Below are 23,128 nucleotides of genomic sequence, written 5' to 3' on the forward strand. Positions count from 1 at the left end.
GTGTGCGTGTGTGTGTGTGTGTGTGTGTGTATGTGTATGTGTCTGGATGGGTGTGCTTAATCAAACTACATCTATAACCTTCGAGCATGTCACTGTTTGCTCATGAGATTTTCTCAAGAATTGAACAATGTTTGCTTTGAATACATTGCTTTACACTTACCGATGTCCAGTGTGCACTATTTGTCATCAATCATCAATCTTTCAAAAGCACTGATCCTGTAAGTAGATACAATCTTTCCACTTTTTCTACATTTGATTCCTGTGATTCGAACACACATGAAGAGGTTTCACCACTCTTCTAACATGAAGTACTTTTAAAGTTTTTTATGAGGCTGCCCTGCAAGTTCTGGTTGTGTCTCCAAGCTTCCCAGGAAGCATCATTTTTTTTCATGCTGTCTGGAAGTCGCTAAGCACTTCATCACACTCAACAAGAAAGCTTGAAATAACCAGGAACTGTTTCATTAACTCTTAGGAACACAAGGAAACATTTTTCCTTTATTGTTAAAACAAAAAACTTACTAGAGATTCATTTAGAATTTGAGCTAGAAAACTGAGACGTTGCATTGCCAGGACAGTGTGTAGCTTTCAAAAACAGCATATTTGAGTTTTAGAAATCTTCAACAAAATTTACCCGAAGTCATACTTCATCCAATTATTACAATTTTTTATTCCTGTCATTGCTTTACAGCCCTGGATATGTTAATACTGTACAAAATTCATCATTCATCAACTACAAATCCTGTGAGGTCAGTAATAGAGGAACAAATCTCGTCCTTCAAACATGCCAAAACAGGAATGAAACAGGTGAGGATTAATAGGAAATCTCCATACGCCTTTTTACAGTTCATGGTCCCCACCTCTAAAACACACAGAACCCAACCCACAACTCATAAATCAAAGGAAAGTTTAAAACAGTGATAAGAGCCAGGAGACAAGAATGTGGAAGACAGTCGTAGCTGACAGCCTGGCATCACAAAGGCCACTCTTTGCCCCCCGGGCCGAGGTGTCAGCTATGGTGCTGCAGGTGTTGATGTATTGCAGGGGGCTGCGTCCTAGGAAGACGATGATGGAGTCTGAGTTTTCAGCTTCTCTATCTCTGGAGGCGCAGCTCTCCTCTTAACTGTGCTGGTGTGTGTTTCTTCATCGTCTGACCCGACTATCGGTGTGTCTCCCCCGTTGGCATTGGTGGTCTGGCTGTCGGAGGAGGAGTTTGAGGATGTGGAGGACATGCGGGACTTGGCGTCAAGACCCTCGAGGACGTTTCGAAAGAGTCCGTTACTAATGACTTCTTCGTTGTTGTTGTTTCCTTGAACTGTGAGTCAGATGAAAAACATTGTCAGGGATGCAATTTGGCTGTTAAATCATTTAAATCTCTGTGCTTCCGGCTTCCATACCTGGCAGCGAGGAGGTCAGCACTCCCTCTTCTCCTCCAGAGCTGAAGAAGACATCCAAAGCCTCCTGGTCAGAGATATCAATCAGCTCCATCTGGTCCAGCAAGTCCACATTCACCTCCATAGACGAGATGCTGCCAATGGGGGCTGCCAGAAGAGAGGAGGATAAGAAATTGTCTGCATCTTTATGTGAATGTGCATGTGTTCACAGAAATGGCCCCAGTCCAACTCACGTCTCTTGTAGTCTCTGATACAAAGGTGTGCTGAGGACAGGTAGACGTCCACATCATGCTGGAAGACCTCCTCGAAGAAACGCTGCCTCTCTCTCAGCTTGAGCTGCTGCGCTGCATCCGCATCTGGGAGCCTCTGGCCTCGCTCGGTCTCCGCTGGCAAACACAACAGGAGGACAGGACATCAGATGCCAGCTCAGGTAAAGTGTTTACACCTGATACCTGGAGTCTGGAGGCCAGAGATCATGTAAGGCTGGAGTCAATTCAAACACAACACAGACTACTTTCTCTACTCTGGAGGTTGGTGTGCAAGTCAGTAAGATCACCTTGTGATGTGAGACATATTGTAGTTTGAGATACAGTCACAGGAGTCAAAGGTTGGGAGTTAGAATGGGGAGAACTTGAGCTATGAGAGACATGTGAAAGGAGGTGGATTCTTCTTTTCTGGACTGTGCTGAGAATATTGAAACAAAACATAGGAGGGAGGCTTAAAAGTTAATCACATACCTCACAATTTAAATAGGTATTATTGATATTTAAACTTTAAACAATGGCATATGTTTTCATTTTCCCACTGAACTTTTATACATGTGGATATGATTCATTCCACTGACACACAGATGCTGATTTTATCAGAATACTAATTAAACAAATTAAACCATCTAATCAAACATCCGCACTGTACCAGCATGTTGGTTGTCTAAATCAGTCCCGACCCCAGCTCAGGTCCTTCACTAAGTTAATCTTGTTCTGAGAAACCGTGCGATCTCTTTTTCCCCCCATCAGCATCATTGTAATATCGCTGAGTGCAAGTCCAATGTGTGAGTGGAGGGGTGAGCTGCAGCAGAGTGTGACTGCAGGAGGAACGAGGAGAGGGGAAAATGCTGGTCTCAGTAAATACTGACAGCGACTATGACTGCCGACTATGAAATTAGACTGAAGGAGCAATGACTGATCTCTTTGCAGTCCAGACATTATCTGTGAACATAAAGAAAAAACTTATAGAAGAATTTTAGATACAAAGGAAGCAACTGAGTTAAAGGGCATTCAGTATTTTTGAGTTCAGACACCAATATGCTTTCTTGTCGAGTGTTAGCTTAGCTTAGCACAAAGCCTGGAAACGGGGGCAGTCAATTAACCTGTGCCCTGGCTGTAGCTTCATATTCATCTTACAGATACATATGAGAGGAGCATGGGTGTGGGTTTAGTTCAGACACTGGGGGGCACATTGAGCGGGAGGTCTGGGGTTTCTCTCCGTGGAAATTGGAGCATCAAACACTTCATTTACTGCATTCTGGTCAATTGTTTGAGGCTTATCTGCATCAATTTATGGCCGAAATGTCTTTACTTATGTAAAGGAAAATACGAAATTAATTCATCAGGTGACAATTGAAAGTACAATAAATTATCATGCAGTTAGGTTCTCAAATTCAAATGTCCCACGCTGTCAACAAACCACAGGCTGCCATTCTTTTGACGGGAGCGTGTCTATGTTCCCACAGCCCTATGTTAAGAAATATGGGACCATAGGGTTTCCTTTTGAGAAAAATCTTAGGCCTTGTCCACATTAACCTGGGTAAATATAAAAATGCACATTCACAATGAAAACGATCTCCATCCACACTAATCGTTTTCAGAACGCTTTGCATCCACGTTCCATGGCGTCTTCACATTTATCTCACCTCAGCGATCATTTTTGTAAAGCATCGTTTTGAGTTACGAAATCACCGTTCTAATGTGGACGGAAGGTCTAACCAGATAAATATTACCCGGGTTAGTGTGGACATGGGCTTATGGGAACATATAAGACTGTGGGAAAATAGGGCCTAATTTTCAAAACATTCTTAGAAATGTGGGAACATAGGGCTGACCCCCTTTTGACTGTCTTTGGACAGCTACTGCACAGCTAACATTGCTGTCTGTCAGCTTGTCTGCTGATATCTTAGCTAGCTAGCAAGCTTTTATGGGCAGGTGACACTAGTTTAAGTATATTTTGCACACTAGCAAACAAAGGAAACTTGAAAAACATTACCTAATGTTTCATAATGTACTCGGCTGTGAGACTTTTTTGAGAGAAAAAAGTCCTAATATTGGACTTCCTCCTCCTTTTCCCCTCTGGCCCCTCCATGGTTATCAACCTGCACATGGAGCCAATGGACAGGAGGAGGAGATGCTGCACCGCTGCTGACTGAAATCACAACACAACAAATCTACACCTATGGAGAGTGGTAAACATCTTATCCAATGCTCAGCAAGAAAGGGAACTACTGCTGCAAATTCAGTTGATAGAAAAAGATACCTTTTATATTTGAGCAAAGTTGACTGTGAGTCACTGTCTCACTCTGCATTTCCTCCGTAGCCATATGTTGCTCAGTCATTAGAGCAATGTTTTTGTTTGAGTTTTGAGGAGCTACTGCAACCTGCAGGCAGGAATTGAGCTAATTGGATGAAGCTTTCAAGCCATGTCTAAACTGGGAACAATGTGAAGATTATCTGGCCTGTGTTGAGAGCAGCAGTCACAGCAGGTCTATAAATACACCTCTGGGTAAGAGGGAGAATAGAAAGACATCCAGCTCAGGAAGTTTACAATACCAGGAAAAGAAAGGATTCCAGGGATTCTCTTTTGTCTCTGACAAAAAAGAAGAGATTCCCGTTGGCACAGTCTCTCATAATGAACTAAATTTATAACTGCTGCAGTCGGGAAAAGACTATCATCACTGTAAGTCGAAAATAATGTGGATGTTGGCTAAAAGCATCAACAGGTTGCCTTCTTCATAGTGCTGCATCAGCGCAGTCCTTCCCCTGAGTCCCGCCTGGGGACATGTCTGTGGTGACGGCAGGACACGAGCCTGTCACTGCAGCTCTGCTCTGTCCTGTTTGACAGCCTGCCTCCTGGGCACAGGGACCTCACTGGCTCTGGGATCAGACAGACAACTTTGGACGGAAGTGAGGAAGAGGACAACTCAAACCCCAGGGCTGGAGCGGCTAACAGCACCTACAGGCATACAGTATGTGGGTGTAGATGGGGACATAGACAGGATTCCCCATAGACTGAAAACACAAACATCTACAGGCAGTGTTGGGTTCAAATGTTTGAGCTTTTAATTGATTGGATGTCACATCTGAAAGCTTATACCATCTACATCACTGGTCTTTACCAGAGACAGAAAGCAGGTGTCACTATAAGCCTTTTGCAGGTGATGTGATTAGTGATTATGCAGTGAAGGAGTTTGACTGTGCAGTCAGTGACTGAGTACAACTGCTCTTTCCTAGTTGCAGTGGCACAGTACTGTTACATGTTGTCTGTCGTCTCCATGGCATTTTCTCTTTGTGTCGTTACTGTCTTTGTGTAGATGTCCGAGGTTGTGAGCCCGTGATGCACTGCTCATTGCACTGATACACAATCGTCTTATAGTCTTAAGGAAGGAAAGGGAGCAGCGCTGACAAAGCAAGATGTCAGTCACAATCAGGAGCTGCCTGTTTGACATGTGTTTGAATGAAAAGAGGTCCTTGTTTAATATGTCTAGCTGAGGGCATCATGTCCGACAAAACACTGCACTTTCTTACAAAAGGAGAGTAGGCAGTTGTTAAATTGTGTATTTGTGCTGCATCCCTCCATGAAAATGATGCTTTTCATTACAGGCGACAGGTTTAAGCAAATTGCTTATCCCTGCGTTCTGATTGATCACATCATTGATTGTTGCTACTTAAAGGCCGAGGCCCGTGGAGAGCTAAAGGTTAGCTACAGATGCATATCCTCACATTGATTTTTCTTCCCTATTCAGTTCTTTTTTCCATTGAATCAACTTCATCAATACCGCTTCCCTAGCTGCGGACGACCCCGGTGACCTCTGTGTAGTGCAACCACTCACACGGGAAAATCCTCGGTCACAAGAAAAGCACGACCACAGTGTCCACTGCTGATGAGCTCACATGTCCAGTCTGCTACAGCCTGACCACAGCCCAGGGTCTTTAGTTTCATGCCACAAGATGTTTGGAGGGTGTGTGGCTGCTCAGGAGAGAGGATGGAGAGATAAACAACCTGCAGGCATGAGCTTGACCTGCTGTTCTCTCTTTTGTCCTTTATTTCTCCACGTCTTTATGTTTTTTTGTCTCTATCCCTTTCTCTTAATTTTCTGTCTCACTCAATTTTTTTGTCTCACTCAATAGTTCTGTCTCTCTTTCTTTTTCTGTATTTTTTGTCCCTCCTATTTCTGTCTTTCATTGTCTCATTTTTCTATGTCCTTTGTGTTTTTCTGTCTTTCATTTTGTCTTTGTCACTCTTTCTACACTTTCTGTAACTCTCTTAGTCCTCAGTCTCTTTTCTTTCTTTCTTTCTTTCTTTCTTTCTTTCTTTCTTTCTTTCTTTCTTTCTTTCTTTCTTTCTCCTTCCTCTGAGAGCTCTGGGAGAAAAGGTCATAGATCAAGACTCAGGACCAGCTGGATATGCAGAATGACTGGAACAGACAGAAAGATAGAGACAGACAGAGCGGGCCGGATGCGTCTGCGTGCCACTCTGCCTCCCCACATAAAGACAAACCCAGATCCTCCGCTCAGGGGGCAGAGAGAGAAAGGGCCCATTCACAACTGGACAAAAGGAAAGATGTAAGGGAACAGGACTGGCCTGCACTCCTTAGACACAGTTACAGGAAATCTTTTTGGGATGTAGCAGAGGGAGCATACACCTAAACTCAGCCTTTAACCTGTTACATGGAGCTAATTTAGAGACTTCTCAGATGACACACGCACAGCTGCCAGCAGATATATGACAACATCATCACATGATGATACATTGATCAGTCAATGCTCTACTGTCTTCTATTTGACTATAGTTCTTTCTCTAAACTGAGCATATTTACTCTGTGTCTGTGTATGTTCTGCATGTCATGTGCCTCTCTCAACTGTCACATTTTCAAGGACAGGACCCTGAAACGCTGGTTTAGAAGCATCAACCGCACAAACAGCAGAGGCAACACATTGATCTGGAGGCTAAATGAAGGGATAGCAGGGCTTGGTGTCATCTGCAGGCTGCCATTAGCCCATCACTGTGCTAAATGAAAATGTGAGCTCACAGGCAGATTCCCCTGTGACAGGGGAGAGGGAAGGTCAGGGCAGCACAGAGCAAAGAAAACTGCTTCTCCGCATGATCCAGTTGTTTTTGGTTGTCAGAGCAGCATGGTCAAGAACCCCTCCGTAAACAGTCGTTAAACAGAAACCCCAGTGGGAACCATCGCTTCCTTCTCCTCTTTGCTTATAGAACAGTTTGCCAGACTCTCAGTTTGATTTCATTCATCCGAGCTGAGCCTTTTTTTTTCTGAGAAGTGGTTTCCTTGCACAAATGGATGAGGTCATCCCTGTTTAAATGGCGCTGGCGGTGGTACATGCTTCCATGTGTTGCCACAGCTATTTAGTTTTAAATAGCAGACTGCCAAGAAAGCATCAGGCACTGTCGTGAGAGGGGTTTGAGAAAAATAAAATGTCATTACTTTTTCCCTGTTCCCTGTGTAAACAAGACCTTCAGTATGGAGGACAAATAACGAGTTGTTCAATCATAAATAAATACTGAAAAATAAACAAACACTGAGATAATTACAGAAATGATTGAAGTGATTTACAAAGGCTAAAATGAATACAGAAATAAATAATTAAGTGCACAAATAAACTGATGTTTGTAATTAATCAGGACATAAAACTAATGAGTGTCCTCATTACATTCGTACATTATTTTACATTATTTCCATTATTTATTTATGTATTTCTATTTCTTTTTTTTCTAGTACTGTAACACATTTACTACATATTTCCCAATTAATTCCCAATTAATTAATTAATTTATTCATTTATTTGATATACTTATATTGTTATATATTTATTTATGTATTTATTTATCGATTGATTGATGTACAGGTCATTTTTTTGTCCCCCTCATACTTCAATACCACTCTAGCTCTCCTCTCTCTGTCTCTCAAACACACTCTTGGTTATATTAAATACAGGACGTATGATCACCTGCTGGCGAGGTGGCTCCTACATGCCGGGACAGACCTGAATCTCTGAGGTAACACTTGTTTGGGCTGAGGTCGGCTGCCCTTTCCAGCCAGACACTTTGGTTTGTCAGAGGAGAGAGATTTTATTTCACATGGACAGGTTCCCAACTGCGACAAGTGAGGGATGGGGGTGGGGAGCGGGTGGTTAAACACAGAAAAGCAGCAAGAAGAGAAAGGGAGGAAAGGTCAGGGAGGACAGGAACATTTGCAGGAAGGCCAAACATGAGGAGGAGGATGTCTTAAAAAATCTACAGAATGATGGGAGAGAGGTTAGCCAAAAGTGAGTCAACATGAGGAGAGGACAGAGAGAGGGAATTCTGCACAAGCTCATTAGTTAAAGAGGATGTCTTGTTATTTTTACTAGAAGTCTCTTCCGTACCTTCCAGCACAACATTGACCTCAGCAGCAGCAGCAGCAGACTGTTAACAGTCCACAGCAGGTCATTAGTGGATCAGTGTCTAAGACTGTCTCAGTAATTAATGGTGTGTCAGCGGTCATGAAGAAGGCTGGAGTGACTGGGTGGCTACAGGTAGAAGAGTTATCCCGCTCTAAGTGCTCGAGCAGAGATGCAGCCATGAAGTGCAGCGCAAATTTATCTCCAACATTAAAAAAAGATGATGTTTAAGTCATCCAGTGCTTCAACACATCCTGGTCGGCACATCCTGAAGATCTCTGTAAAGTCACTCCTGCTGTTTTATAGCTTTCTGTTTTCAGTGGCTGCAGTTTAAAAACCATTGCATTCCCTGCTTGTATCCATTTGTCATTCTTCAAAACAGAAAATCTCTTGAACTGAAGTGGAACAGGCAGGTAGCCACGCTTGGACAATAACATCTCCGTAGACTATGCAGTTGCTCTGTCTCACACTTTTATTTTTGGTTTCTCTCACTCCCTTTTTCCTTTCCAAAAGCTGCCATTTATCGGGCTCCAGTTGCAAGGACAGTGAATTATTTATGGCAGCTGTTGATGTATGTTTGTGTGTGTGTCTATCTGGTCTATGTTTCAGTGCATGCATGTGTTGCTTTCGTTTGCATATTAGATCTGGCTGTTTTCACTGGGACAAAGCAGTGTCCAGCACCATCAGCGCAGTTTGTCAGAGCAACAATGACATCAGTGTTAACCCTCTCTTTCCTTCCCTCCTGCCTGGATTACAATGGATATCTAACAATGGGACTGTTTGTAGGTCAGTGTCATGTCCTACTACCCTCCATAAGCCCACAAGCAGACTGTCATGAGTTCTGATCAACACAATAGGCTTCACCAGCTGACAATCTACCGACATTTACAAATCCTCTTATCGAGAATGACCATTTATGAACGGTAGAATAAGGTTATTAACCGTATACAACAGCCAATAAAGCCAAGATCTCTGCCAGAGCTATAGAATTACTGGCTCAGTGGTAATACAGCCTAATACAGCGCTGATTCGTTGTGCTTGTTAAAAGCAAAGAGCATCTTGAGTGGTTGTCAACAGACTGACAGAGGACAGAGCATCATAGTTAAGCTCAGAAAATCCCCTCACATTTTTGAAAATCTGATAATTAAATCTCTAATCACACTCAAAAACACTGAATTATCCAGTGAAGGCTGACCGAGAATATCCCGTGTCTAGTGGTCACGGTTAAGGTTCGCTCTCTGTGTCTGAGTGAAAGAGAGAGAGAGAGGGAAACTGTTCTTTCCCCATTAAATCTTCGCATGAGATGATGTCTCTCATTGCAGCCACTTCAAAATTCACACCGCTCCTTGTTCTTCCTGGAAACGCTGCCCTGCCTCTCCCAGTATTTGTGAGGGAGGTTTAAAGTTATCTTCTCCTCAGCTGGGAGAACTGTAGGAATGTTTGGTTAAACTAAACACAGTCACTTTGAGCCGTATTACACATCTATTTTGTCTTTTTATGCATAACTATAATTCTAACAATGGCTTTCATTTCATTTTGCTTTTAAATGTGATTATTTTCTCTTAATACTGCACTGTAATGCCACATAACTTCATTTCTTCTGTATATTTGGTTATTTTCTATTTTATTCTACTTCATTAGAGGTCACTTTCCTCCTGCCTTCTAAATGGCCTCCCACAGCCACACAGCTGTTTTCATTTATTGGCTAATTAGACCTGCTCAGGTTGAAGCTGGTCACTAAACCTCATCAACCAATGAACAAGTCTTCAACTCAATCAGGCAAAACCGAAAACACCAGTGTTGAATTGCCTCTGTGATTGAAGGGTGCTAAACAAATAAACTTTATTTAGATGTATCTAAAGATGTATTATCATTATCACATAATATTATAAGTTGTTAAGATGAACATGGTACATCTAGCAGACACAGAGCAACATTAGTGTTAATTTTTTCATCTCTGATGATTATTATTACAAGTAATTACTAGTCCCAAAAATGTCAGAAAAAAAAGCAAAATGCAATGTCACAATTTCCAAGTTAACATACTCATACTGTCTGTTTTGTCAGACCAACAACTAGTTTACTTCCATGCAACACCACAGAGCACTATGAGTGACCTGTTCCGTATTGGTTCTTAGTCATTTGATCCTCTGTAAGCTTTAACTTATCACCTTTTTTTCTTTGATTGTCAGAGGTATCCGTTTCCTCCCAGCGATATCAGCGCCAACAAACTCCCAAGTATAAATAATTGAATTCGTGTTACATGTTTTACACATTTGGGAATAGTGTTCACATGATGAATTGCTGCTGTCCTCCTGTGTAGGGCCCTGAACAGTCAGTGTATGCCTGGAGGCGTTAGCTCTGTCTATACACAGAGGATTCAGCTAGATGGATTTGTTAGAGAACTAATGAGAGGAGCCGGTCTGTGTCCCCCGGGGCTGCACTGCTTAGATTATTGAATTGATGTGAACCTTATTCAGCCATCCACGCAAGGCTGTTTAGTATAATCACACACAAGCACACGCATATAATTAACTTAAAGTGCTGACATGCCACAAGGCATTGTTTGTAATGGAATGATGTATGTATTTGCACCATGTGAGCTTTCCTCACAACAGGAAGCAATGATCCTGTTAGTATTCCTGTTATCTCTGAAAGAGCTAACAAAGTATTAACAATTTAAAATTTGCATTTTGATCATGGCTAACGTCAGTGGCTTTGTTGAGAAAGAACTGTAGCCATCAGTGTTTTGTCCCCTGACACTAAAACCCACAACAGGTGCAGCATTTTTTATAGTATATTAGACAGTATTTATCAGCCACATCTCTGAACACAAAGCTGTATGACCCAAACGTGACTATTTGAGAGTGAAATCATGCCTGGTTCAACCCAACTCAAGTCAGTCTGGTCCAACAAACCAGTGGAAAGTTTAACTTCACATGTCCAGGGCCGCAGCCAGAAATGCAGAAATACTGAGGTTGTGACTAAAAAGTTACATTTTCATTTGACTGAATCAGTTCAGCATTTGCTCCACCTGATAATCAGTCTGAATTGCCAGTTGATTTTTATCTCATTATTCAGTCTGACGTTGAGTTTATGTTCTCTTGGATTTTGTTTTGGACAGGTGGGTTGTTTTATTTTTGCTTGCCAAGCCAATCAGTAGCAAATGACATATGCAGTAGTGGCTGCAACAGTAAAGGTGAAAGGTTTCTCCAGGCTGCACTTTAGCAAACAGTATCTCCGTATGAACAACTTGAATGACATCTTCAGAGAAGCACAATCCCATCTTCATCAATGTTAAACAGCCTGTACAGCTGATTGATCTCATCCTATATTTTCTTTGACATTAGCATTGTAATGGTTACCACGTTATCATTCTGATGTTAGCATTTAGCTCAAAGCACTGGTGTGGCTTTCTATAGCTTCACAGAGCCGCTAGTATGACACAACCTCAGTGTCTTCAATATGGCCCTGCATGGGCCCTCGAGAGAAGCAAATCAGGAGAATGAGAGTGTGACTGTCAAACTCATGTATTCTGAAGAGATGGAGGTAGAGGAGGTAGAAAACACCCACATGTTCTGGCTTAAACCTTCTTCGGGGCGTTCAGTTTGGTCCCACTTGTATCCATTCTATCTCAAATATTAAGCTCCAGTGATTAGATAGCAGATACATACCCTCAGAGTGTCATTAATTAAAGATACAGGCAGTTCATGATATGGATTCTTACCCCTCTAATTTGCTCATTAAACAGCATCTACCTCCTCAGTCTTATGTGGGTCATGTCCAAGGGGACTGAGCTAAGAATACATGGAGAATAGAAACAATTTCTTTTACACCCAATAGCATGCTGACTGTAACACGCTTTCAACAGCTGGTCAGTCCTTCACTCCACAGCACACCGATGCCCCTCTCTCTCTCTCAGGCACATTCCCACAAGAACCGAAACGTGACAGAATGGTCTACGGGGGCAACGAGGCCGGGGGGAGCCAAGCAACAGGTGGGAGGCGTCTTCTCTGGACTCTCAACCCTGATCCTTTTTAGCCTCATGAAATCACACACTGATCTCACCGGGACTAATTCAATTTCAGGTCCTATCTGGGTTTGTGTGTCTGCATGGAACAAGCTGCAGACCTCACTGCAGTCAGTCGACTCTGATGAGATCTGCAGGCACAATCCCATTAGAAATAAGAGATCTTTGTCTGGAGCTGTGCGGTGGCCCCAATCCAAGCCTGCCTCAGTGTGTGTGTGTGTGTGTGTGTGTGTGTGTGTGAGTGTGTGTGTGTGGGAAGCCAGCCCTGTTCCTGTGCACAGAGAGTGTGACCTATTCACTTGGTATTAGTGAACATTACTCAGGGTGATGATTCAACATTCCTGTCTGATTTTTGGCTGGCATAGCACTTGGACCAGTCACTTCAGGCAACATCAACACAACGGCAGCTATTTAACACACTGGCTGAGCTGTCACACCATAATGCTTTCACATTATGTCTCTCTCACACACACACATATATACACACACAGCTTATGCCTCAGACTGATGGAGCAGTAAATAAATTAGACAGGGTCAGAAAAGCGTTAAGTTGTGTTTTTTCTTCTCTCACTTTACATTAATATGACACCTTTAATAGAACATTGACACTGATTTTCATCCTGGAAAGTATTTCTGACACGTGACAAGGTGCTACATGCTGCCAAAATAAAATTGCACACACACAAGCTTTCACTGTAACTTGTGTTTTCTGCCTTAGATGTTCAGTGTGTGTGTGTGTGTGTGTGAACTCTACTTCTGACAACCAAATATGGAGAAGAATTTCCTCCTCTCTAATGTTCTGCTCCACATCTGAAAATGAAAACTGTGTCACTGGAGCAAACTTGTGTTCACATCTCAACATAACCTCCTTATCTATGAGATTAAAGTTTAAGGCATTACTCACAGGGTAGGCGTTTGTTGTGCAGGTTGGATGATGAGGAGCTCATGTTGCTGGAGGATCGTGGGAATATAATAAATCAGTGTGTGATGGTCGGTCAGCCCTGTGAGAGTTCAGCAGAGAGGCTGCCGTTCATCTCCCACCCCCCTTTCTTCTCACTGGACACTGCTCCAAAGTGACTGATGCCGACTGCTGCCCTGCTGCTGCTCTCCTTCCCCGCTGCCCTCTCTCCCCTCGGTGGACTCTGAGCCACTTGGATGAGGCGAGAACAAGTTTGTGGCTTTGTGGAGCCGACCAGCTGACCAATGACAGGGAGGAGGGAGGAGCTGCGGGAGAGAGCGAGGAAGGGATTGAGAATAGGGAAGGACGGATTTTATGTAACAGAGTGGAAAATACCAAGGAGAGACAGACTCATGCCTTTGTTATTTTTGTCTTCTTACACCCCCTCTTTCCCCTCACCTCCTCCCTTTCTGTTTCTTGTTCCCTCTCTCCCTTTTTTTAAACCATCTCTCTAACCTTCAGGGTCAATGTTGTCAAAAAATGTTACATTTCAGAGACACAATATCTGTTTTATAATTGTATTGTCATTATTATGTCTGATGTTTAATAATGTTTAATAATTATTATTATTATCATTATAATAACACTGATTTTTCTGAACAATTTAAAAGCTTTTTCAGGTCTCCTCTCCACAAAGAACATTTTGTTCCCCACACAACAATTTTATATTTTGAATCCATAGACCTAAATAATATCAATCTACTTTATAACATTCTCATAATATCTAAACACAATGTTCAACTAGCTGCTAAAAAAATACATTTCCTTGCCTTTAGTTTTGGTGAAAAGACAGAACTCTGATCAAAACTTAAATAATCTTTTTTAAAAGTATTGATTAAAACTGTTGCACACTTTGGTTAAAAAAAAAAATATATATATATATATATATGTATAAATCATATTTCTTTGAATGGTGAGTGGAGTACTTACACTGTTTGGGAACCTGGAGTATCTGAGAATCTGCGTATCCTGGACACCATCTAGTGGAGAACAGACATCAGTTCCACTTCCTCTAAGCTGGACTTGCTGGTTACACAATATTTGCATGCAGCGGCTTCACAAAACAGCATTACATCATTGACTCTTTCCAAAACACTGCATCTGCATTTGAGAGAGGCTTTTAAACAGCGGCTTGCTTCAGTTGCAGGGAAGAAATTTATGAGTGTGCACAAACTAAACTAACTTTTTGATTATGCACAATAACCTTGATCATATTATATTCCTTTAGAATATGATATGAATTATCTTCATTTCAATAGAGCACTTTTTGCAAACCGTGGTACAAAGTTCTTCACATACAATAAATTGACAACAAACATTTATGTTGTTATGTCTGCAAATGCATAGAATAAGCACGGAAACTTTTGCAACTGAAAGTCACAGTTGGCATCTGTGCCAAACTACAAAGTGAAACTGCAAAAACAGGCTGTAATGTAGCAGTTGGGAAGTGGTAGGAGTGATTGGCGATTTGTATCAATAAAAACACACTCTTTGTAAATGTCAGTGGTTGTGGTGGTTTAGATGAAATGTGCTAGTCGTGGCAAACACTCACCGTACCATGAACTTTCTCCAGCATGTGTGTGTGCGTGTGTGTTCAGAAAGTGCAAAAAAAATGACAGAGAGAAAACAGAGAGGGAGAGAGAGAGTGTGTGGGCAGAGGAAGTATGAAGTGACTCAAAGTGAGAAATCCTCTTCACCTCAAACTAAATTATGTGTGGGCTTTCTCATGACTGGGGGTTCACCTGATGAAGCCCTGCAAAAATCAATAGCTGGGACACGGGCTGCTGTGCAAAAGCTAAGTCATCTTTCTTGCATTTTAAATTGAAATGAAAGAGATAGGCAAGCAAGCAAAAAGAAAAAAGGAAAAGTGAGGAAAACATATAGAGAGCAAAGCAGGCAGTGGGGCATGGGTGACGGAAACTGTTTATGATGTCTGCACAACTATTAAAGGCTTCCTTTTTCTGCAGAGGATTGACTTTAGTCCTTAATGTTGACCTTTGAGCTCTTTGGTCCAAAGCAATTACTAGCCATTTCAAAGCAATCATTCTGTTTGGTGTCTCGCTGAGTCGGGATGAAACATTATTCACATCTGCTCCTGAGGTGAGAAAAGCAGGAAGAATTAGTGATAAGTGAGGGCTGTTTGCTATCAGACTGCAGATGTGATAGCAAGATTTCTGATTTGCAATCCCTTTTATCTTGTATGAGTGTGTCCAGGCCAGTCTAAAGCAAGCGTTTCCCGCCCTCACTACACCGGGCAAAACGCCAAAGCCATCAGGCAGTCGTACGCCTACCATCAGCTGAGGAGTTGCACAGCAGTCTCATTTCTAATTATACACCCAACAACAGAGAGCTACATGGAGAAAGGGAGAGAGTGTGTGGAATATGGAGAGAGGAAGAGGAGGGTGATTACAAATGGAAGAGAGGCTGAGAGTGCCACTCAGCAGCAAACACAGGGTGAACAAGTTCAGACGTGAAAGAAAGAAAGAAAGAAAGAAAGAAAGAAAAAATAAAGAAAGGAAGAAAGAAAGAAAGAAAGAAAGAAAGAAAGAAAGAAAGAAAGAAAGAAAGAAAGAAAGAAAGAAAAAAAGAAAAAAATAGGGAGACGTCAAATCTGTCTCAGAAAGGTTAACAGGACTGACTGAGTAGAGTGGGAGTGTAAAATGTAAAAGCGAGTAGGAGGGAAGAGAGAGAGGAGGAGAAGAGACAAGAAGAGAAAAGGAGGAGAGTGTCTGATAGACAGTCTGTTGAGCTCGTCTGGATGTTTCTGCTCGTTCTGCTCTTTTCTCCTGCAGCCTTGGAGGACGACACAAGGCAGACAGGTGTGTGAGGACCGTCCGTGTTCATCTCGTGAACATGGATGCACAGAAAAAAGGACGGATGGATGGACGGAGGAACATGTGAGTGTAGTCTCCTACATGAAGCTTCTCTGATATCCAGCTTCTCTCGATTCAGGGTAAAGAGAAATTCTGAATGTGTTGCTGTGTTTTACTCCACTGAAAGAGCCAGTTATGATATATATGTGCATTAGTCAAACTCTGAATGCATGTTTGAGGAACTCTTCTGTCTGTGGGATTCAGCACCAGGGGTTAAATTTAGTTGTGTTGCACTACATAGATAGAAACATCAAGCTGACTGAGTGCTTAGCGTTACCACTGCTGATATGCAAAAAATCCTCAGTGCAGATTATTATCATGATGGCTTCAAACACACTCAGAACCACTGTGTATACATTTCATTTCCATAGATTAACATGCTGTAGTGAACTGTTCACCTCATAAGGTTATTAAGCCTGGCTAACATCACAGTCTAGGCCTGTTTAGGTCATGATCTCATCATACCTGTGTGTCGCTCATTGTGAGTAAGTATCCAAACCTCAATGCCATTTGAATGAATTTAAATTTACACTGTGGGCATTTAGCTGACAGATCTATTTATGTCTCATGGTATAATGGAGAGTGCTCACACAGGAATGTAAGTGTGGGGTGTTGTCTGATCTCACACGCACACGTAATAGAGAAACAGCTCGTATTATCAGAAACATGCCTGTCAGAGAGAGTCAAAGAGGTCCATTCAGCGGCAGCGCTCGGCTATGATGATGACATAATACAGGGCATTAAGATGGGCTTTGCATTGACAGGCTGTAAAAGTCCTGCTCTGCTCTTCACCTCTCTGCATCACTTTGTGTAAATAATATGTCTGCAGAGCCACTGAAGGTAACTGTTGTGTATGCGTGTGGCCACAAGGTACTTATATTTAGCCCCTCTGAGTGAACTGACTCATTGTGCATGCATGTAAGGAGGATGAAGGGGTTTCAGTAGCTTGAGGTGTTGGACATCACTTTAGTCCTACAAGAAAGAGAGAGAAACGCTGCAGCTGTGTGTTTAACATCCTGGACTCGGACACTGAGCACACACGCTTTCCTTTGTTTTCTAGTGGAAAATGACACATGAGTTTTAAAGAGATCATTAACCTCAAAGGAAGTGAATGGACTGATACTATCTAACCACTAACTTTACACCCACCCCCCAACCTTTTACTTTGCCTTGTCCACACTACACTCATTCCTTCATTAACCACACTCTGTGCAGTACTTTGTTACCATAGTAACTTTTTTTTTTTTTCTTTACAAAGGAGTTGGTAGATGTCCATCAAACTAAACCACATCAATATATATTGTTGGTATTGGTGACAAAATTTCTAGCCTGACTGATAAAGTTTTACTCATAATTTCTGTGTCTGTATTAATTAATGATATGGACCAATAACTGGAGCAGTCGGTGGGATCCTTGTTTGGTTTTGGGGTAAGTGTAATGTAGGCCATGTTCATGTGGTTGGGGATGACTTTATTTTGGTAGATTTCAGACATTACTTTGAGAACAGTGGTGAGAGAAGAGGCCAAAATTGTTTATAAGATTCTGCTGGGTAATCTGGGTGATTTATTGTTAGGCATAAAATGGAGATCTTTGGTGAGTTCATGTAGGGAGAGTGGAAGTTCTAGGGTTTTGGATTGGGTTTGAGTTAGTTTGGGTAGGGAGACACCCCTCAGAAAGCTGTCAGCATCTGTGGGTGATTTATTCTGGTCTGAACTTTAGAGATTTGTGTAGTAAGATCTAAAAGAGTCGTTAATCATGGAGGGGTTTTGTGTTATAGTACCAGATGTGTCTCTAATTGAGGTAATGATGAATTTTTCTGTTTGTTGCTTCAGTTGATTTGCTAAAAACTCACCTGTTTTATTCCCAAATTCAAAGTGAAGTTGTTGGAGTTTGAGGAATGTCTGTATCTTCAGTTTTCTTACTCATTATATTGTTTAATTCATGTTTGTTTTTTCGGAGTTCTATTATTACTGAATCGGTGGGGGAATGTGAGGCTAGAAGGTCCAATCTCTTCACCTCTTTTTGTAGATTGCGTTCTTTTTCATTTTCTTCTTTGTTTTTGCGTGAATTGTATGATATTACAATTACTCTCATGACTGCTTTTGCTGTTTCCCATAATGTGCATGCTGATATTGCAGGGGTGTGTTTGATTTCAATGAAAGATGCCCATTGTTGTTTAAAGTAATTGAGGAATTCTCTGTCTTTGAGCAATGAGTTGTTGAAGCGCCATCTAGGGGGAGGCTGAGGTTGGTGTTCTGCTAAGAGGGTAATGCTTATGGGAGCATGGTCAGAGATAAGGATGATATGGATGACTGGATAAGTTACTTTGTGAGTGATATAGTTGTTAGCCAAAAAGAATTGATAGATAGATGTATGTAATATGACATGTAAAATTAGTATTCCTTGTTACTGGGATTAATCATTCTTCAGATATCCATCGGCCCATAATCTGTCATGTACTGTTAGTGGGGATGAGGAGCGGCTTGGTGTGTTGGTGGATGGCGATGATGAGCGGTATGTGTCTGGGTCTTGAATGATGGTTTTGAAATTGAGTTTGAAAACCCTCAATTGGAGGAAGGAGGAGAGGAAAAGGGGGGTATGGGCCTGTGCCAGGCCGCCCTGGCTGTCTGCTGTGTGGGCCCCCGACTGTGGCACTGGGTAGCTGGACTGGGGTCCCCTCACCCGCCTCTCTGGCGTTCTGGTGCCTCTCCCCCAGCCTCACTACATCCACCCTGATTGTCATTATTATATCGTATCACATTATTATTGTACTATATTATTACTATTATGTTGTCTGTATATATACGTGCACACATACATTGCCACCATTACCACTTCATTACTATTATTGTTATATATCATTGTTTGCATTAGCATTAGCATTAGCATTATTATTATTATTATTATTGTGTACAATCAACTTTCATTAGAACATCACACATATACACATACACACAAACAGACAATATATCATTTCATAATACACTTTGTCACTTGTCTATTATGATTCATGGTCACAATGTCTTCTGTGTCACCTTCTGTTTGTCGCCAATATACATATATATAGATTGGTGGTTGGAAAGCCCTCATTTGAAGCTGATGGTGCAGTTATTGTTGAGATGTCTGGGGGATACTTACAGGCAGTGATCTCAGCAGGTGGCACATTCAGAAGGGGGAGGGGGGTGTCTGTCATTTATCACCATATTTTAAAGAGAGAGAGAGAGACAGACGGAGAAAGAGAGAGAGGGTGAGTCAGCCTGACGTGTTGTTTGTGAAGATGTAAAGTTGTTTGTAAAATTGTTTCTTCTTCTTTTCAGATCGTGACAACCTTGGACCTTACTATTTGCAACACTTGCCAAAAGACTAATGGAGTCTGTATCACATGATCACAACACCTCCTCAGCTTCTGCAGGAGGGCACGCAGTGCCAGTGTGAGCGACAGGCAGTGTGAGCCAATGAGCTTCACACCAAACCCGATTCTAGTCCCAGACAGGGACAGCCTTCCACTGAAAAAGAGGGACCAAAGACCGAGCTCACCATCACGGCAGCAGCAGTGTGATGCTGCAACATTCAAGGCGCCTTACCCTTACAAGAGCCACAGCGAGTTTAAGACAAAACACACAGGCCCATTTCAGCCAGTGCCAAGACGGGTTCCTGCACTCTACCAGCCCTGGATTCAGACTCACACATCCACCAGATCCAAGCCTCATGTGCTGTCTGCATTCAGGGAGCACCATGGCTGGGCAGAGTGGAGAGAGTTTAACCCCCTGCACCCTGGATGGGACTTTTCCCACCACTATCAGCACCACAGCCACTTATCTGGCACACCCACAGTTCACCCAGGGCACCCACACCACCCCTCCAGATTCAGCCCTACCTCCTTGGTCTTTGAGGGTTTCCACAGACTGGGTGGAGGCTACGGCTGGGAGCAGCTCAAGACATTAAGGGACACAAACAGGCAGAGCAGTGGCACGAATAAAGGACCATATGTGAGGAGAAGAGACAGGAAAGCTGAGTATTTTCACAGGGTTGCAAAACCAAGTCCTCCATCGTTGAGCACATGCCTACCTCACTCTCCACATGAGGACCAACATGATTTGTTGCACGAATCAACAAATGTTGTCAGCCACCCTGTTTCTGGACGTTCCTTCCCTGGTGATAACTCAAACAGCACATACACCTCCATGAAGGAGGACACAGTCAGATCTTCTGTTCTGGCCTCTACTGAACATGCTTCTTCCTCCTCCTCCTCTTCCTCTCCCAACCGTTTCCCCTGGCTGCTCCCTCACTTCGTGGCCGGCTCTCTGATCGAGCTCAGAGACGGGCGGCTGAGACGAGTGGAGCACCTGCAGACAGAAGACTTCCAGCTGGGATCACAGGCCTGTCCAGACCTGCGTCTGAGCTGCTGCACGGTGCAGAGCATCTCCCCTTCAGCCTCCTCCTCCTCCATCTCACGCCTCCTGATCCTCCTTCACGACCAACAGTCACAGGTAAAGGAAAATTACTCTATAATATACATCATTCACAGCAGACCGTTCACAAGTAGCTGTGAGTCATTTTTCTCCTTAAGCAGCATATCTACCAGATGTTGTGTTCAGGTCATATGGGAATGACTATAAACACAATCTTGAAGATCCATCAGTTATAAATATAACTGGTTGGACTGGATTAGGACACAGTGCACAAATTCTTAAATGTTTTCAATGCCTTTGGTCAGGCTTTTACCGTGACATGTTAAAGAATAAGATGTTTCTATTTTGTACTGTGAATACATCCACTGAAAATACCAAAAACCAACCATGAATTGATCCGACCAACAAGTACTTCTTACATAATCATACATTAATTAGCCACACTTGACTGACTTGTTCCTTTATACAAGCATTCTCACGTACACCTTCCTGGCGCCATTAAGTACTAACACAAAAAACATGTATTAATCCACAGCTGAAAATAGTCCCCAACAAATGCAACATCTACTTCTGTTAGAGTAACATTTGCTAAAAACTACTGGCCAGGAAATTATTGAGTCTTTTTTTTTAAAATGTCTTCAGTGAGAATCAATGGACTTGTGGCTGACTTCCACAGAGGGTGCTAGTCAGAAAGATTGAATTTCTATGGGATTTGTCCACAACAAAAAAATATATTGAGGAATTCCAGCCTCAAGGCCTGTTCATGGTTTTCAGACAGGCGCAGACTGCGGAATTTGGGGGTGTATGCGAACGCAGACCTATTTCACGAATGCGCACAAGACAACATGATGGCGACCTCCTGACAGAAAGAAGCAGCGTTTCCTTCACCTGCTGTATTTGCCTGAGCAACATGAAAAAGTCAAAAAAAAAAAAAGAAAACAGTGTGCAACAGTTTAACAAGAGTAGGACCATGGATGGGAAATAAACAGTATGAGAGTCACAATGCAGACAGTCCACAGACTGTCACAGAAATAACCAGGATCCTTGCTTTTCGTGCCGACACTGAAACCATGAATTGGCCTTTAAGGTATAATGTCTGTACAATTTGCCAATCTGCCAATCATTACACTTCCATATTTTTCTCACTGTAATTGCTATCTGACATGAATTCAGCACAAACAGGTTCTCCAAATCGAAACAACACCACCCCCTAGTGAACAAGTGTATACACTGCATCTCTGTTTCATCCTACTGTACACGTGTGTGTCCCTCCACCAGGAGTTGGTGGATGTCTATGTGGAGTACCCATTCTTTGTGCGTGGGCGGGGCTGGTCCTCCTGCAGCCCTCAGAGGACTGCCCGTCTTTGTGGCCTGCAGTGCCGCCAGCTCTGCGTGGGGGACGTCTGCCTGGCCCTCACACCCGTCCCTGCTCCACAGCCTCCACCGACAGCCGCCCCGGAGCCGAAAACCTCACCCAGGAAGTCAGAGAGAGGGTGTGAGCCCGTAAAGGCATCACACCCGCAGGTTCCCCCAGGGCCACAGTGGCCAGCAGCAGGGCAGAAGAAGGAAGCAGAGGCAGTGCGGAGGAGACACTATTCAGCCCCTGAGCTGAGAGGTTCAGGGACTAATTGCAGTGAGGAGGGTCAGTGGTTTATGGGCAGGGAGCAAGTCAGTCTCTTTTAAGCTCTGCTACATTTAGCCTATATTTGCTGTCTTTCTACCTCCTTCCTGCGCTTGACTGTCTTTTTCTACTTGTACCTAAGGAGTAAAAGCTGAGGAAGAACAATAAGGTTGAGTCTCAGGATCCCCTAGAGGTTATGTTAGCACATACAAATTTGTCAAGGTAAGTCAGGGATCACATGCTGATTATGTGAGCTGAATCAGAGTTAAACTTCACATCTTCTGTGCGCCTGATCTCTGCCAAGTCTCTCATAACACAGAGTTAAACCTTGTTCATGCGAGAGAGAAAGTTTGAGAGAAAGTGGAGAGGTAAAGTGTAAAAACGTCTCACCGCAGGGAGCTGCTTCAGTGACAGGGAATTTGTGAAAGATCTTGTAGGCTCAAATAATATTGTTTTAGATTTGAATCTGAGGGCTCGTATTCTTTCAGAATCAGCTCATGTTCCTTGAAAAGCACATAAAAATAGTCCCTCAGGTGATTCACTGATGATATCGTCTTAAAGTTTGTCTTCTGCCTAATAATATGTAAGGGTTCTTCATGCTAACCAATTATACAGTTTGAGAGGAAATTTCACATTGACAATCAACACCATATTTGATTGTATCAGTAGGATTTAGTTTTACGCTTCTACCTCTATTTTCTATTTACGGTGACAGATAATTGTGTTTTTAACAGTGTGGGCTGTGATGTAAAACGCTTTGATGGAAGCTTTCAGCTACTCAGTGAATGTCACTATGAATGCCTTTATTTGCCACATTATGTAAAGTACGTGCTTTGCTTTTTGTACTAATGTGTATTTTAGTGGGGAGTGGAGACGCTTGTGCTATTCTAGGTACTTTAAAGGCACAATCAGGAGTCAGTGTGCAGCATCATGTGTCAGCACTGTGATGTTACACACACTTTTCGTCACAGGCTGCTGTAAACCTGACAACAGATAAGGTCTTTAACTTGTGAAACGGTTCTCTCACTGTTAAATAAATCTGTTGTGTAAAATTCTGTGCATATTTTTTTTACAAAAAAGTGAAAAAGGTGTAAAAAAACCCCAGGAGGTCCATTTAGCCGCTTTGAATCACATCACACAGTCTTCTTCAGCACATGGAGGAAAATGGAAAT

General features: G+C 42.6%; 2 protein-coding genes across 2 annotated transcripts; one reads left to right on the forward strand and one right to left on the reverse strand.

The window, feature by feature from the left end:
• Positions 1–280: 280 nt before the first annotated feature.
• On the reverse strand, positions 281–13,252 carry LOC111221830 (dysbindin-like). The gene is made up of 4 exons (XM_022745405.1): positions 12,997–13,252; positions 1,625–1,777; positions 1,395–1,538; positions 281–1,312 (listed from the first exon to the last, which is right to left on the reverse strand). The coding sequence occupies exons 1-4, from the start codon at positions 13,037–13,039 to the stop codon at positions 1,053–1,055; spliced, it is 600 nt and encodes a 199-aa protein (XP_022601126.1). The 5' UTR covers positions 13,040–13,252; the 3' UTR covers positions 281–1,052.
• A 2,401-nt stretch (positions 13,253–15,653) lies between these two features.
• Positions 15,654–22,339, forward strand: LOC111221815 (ataxin-1-like). Its single transcript, XM_022745387.1, has 3 exons — positions 15,654–15,947; positions 19,241–20,413; positions 21,614–22,339. The coding sequence occupies exons 2-3, from the start codon at positions 19,379–19,381 to the stop codon at positions 22,016–22,018; spliced, it is 1,440 nt and encodes a 479-aa protein (XP_022601108.1). The 5' UTR covers positions 15,654–15,947; positions 19,241–19,378; the 3' UTR covers positions 22,019–22,339.
• Positions 22,340–23,128: the final 789 nt, after the last annotated feature.

This window comes from Seriola dumerili, unplaced genomic scaffold, assembly GCF_002260705.1.
Source record: "Seriola dumerili isolate Sdu_G_001 unplaced genomic scaffold, Sdu_1.0 BDQW01000088.1, whole genome shotgun sequence".
In the NCBI taxonomy this organism is placed as follows: domain Eukaryota; kingdom Metazoa; phylum Chordata; class Actinopteri; order Carangiformes; family Carangidae; genus Seriola; species Seriola dumerili.

Excerpts from the sequence above, each read along its gene's own strand:
- LOC111221830 (XM_022745405.1), bottom strand. The coding sequence starts at position 13,039 with ATGAGCTCCTCATCATCCAACCTGCACAACAAACGCCTACCCT. Across the intron at positions 1,778-12,996 it reads GCACAACAAACGCCTACCCT|CGGAGACCGAGCGAGGCCAG; the intron begins GTGAGTAATGCC and ends TGTGTTTGCCAG. Across the intron at positions 1,539-1,624 it reads TATCAGAGACTACAAGAGAC|CCCCCATTGGCAGCATCTCG; the intron begins GTGAGTTGGACT and ends CTCTTCTGGCAG.
- LOC111221815 (XM_022745387.1), top strand. The coding sequence starts at position 19,379 with ATGAGCTTCACACCAAACCCGATTCTAGTCCCAGACAGGGACAGCCTT. Across the intron at positions 20,414-21,613 it reads TTCACGACCAACAGTCACAG|GAGTTGGTGGATGTCTATGT; the intron begins GTAAAGGAAAAT and ends TCCCTCCACCAG.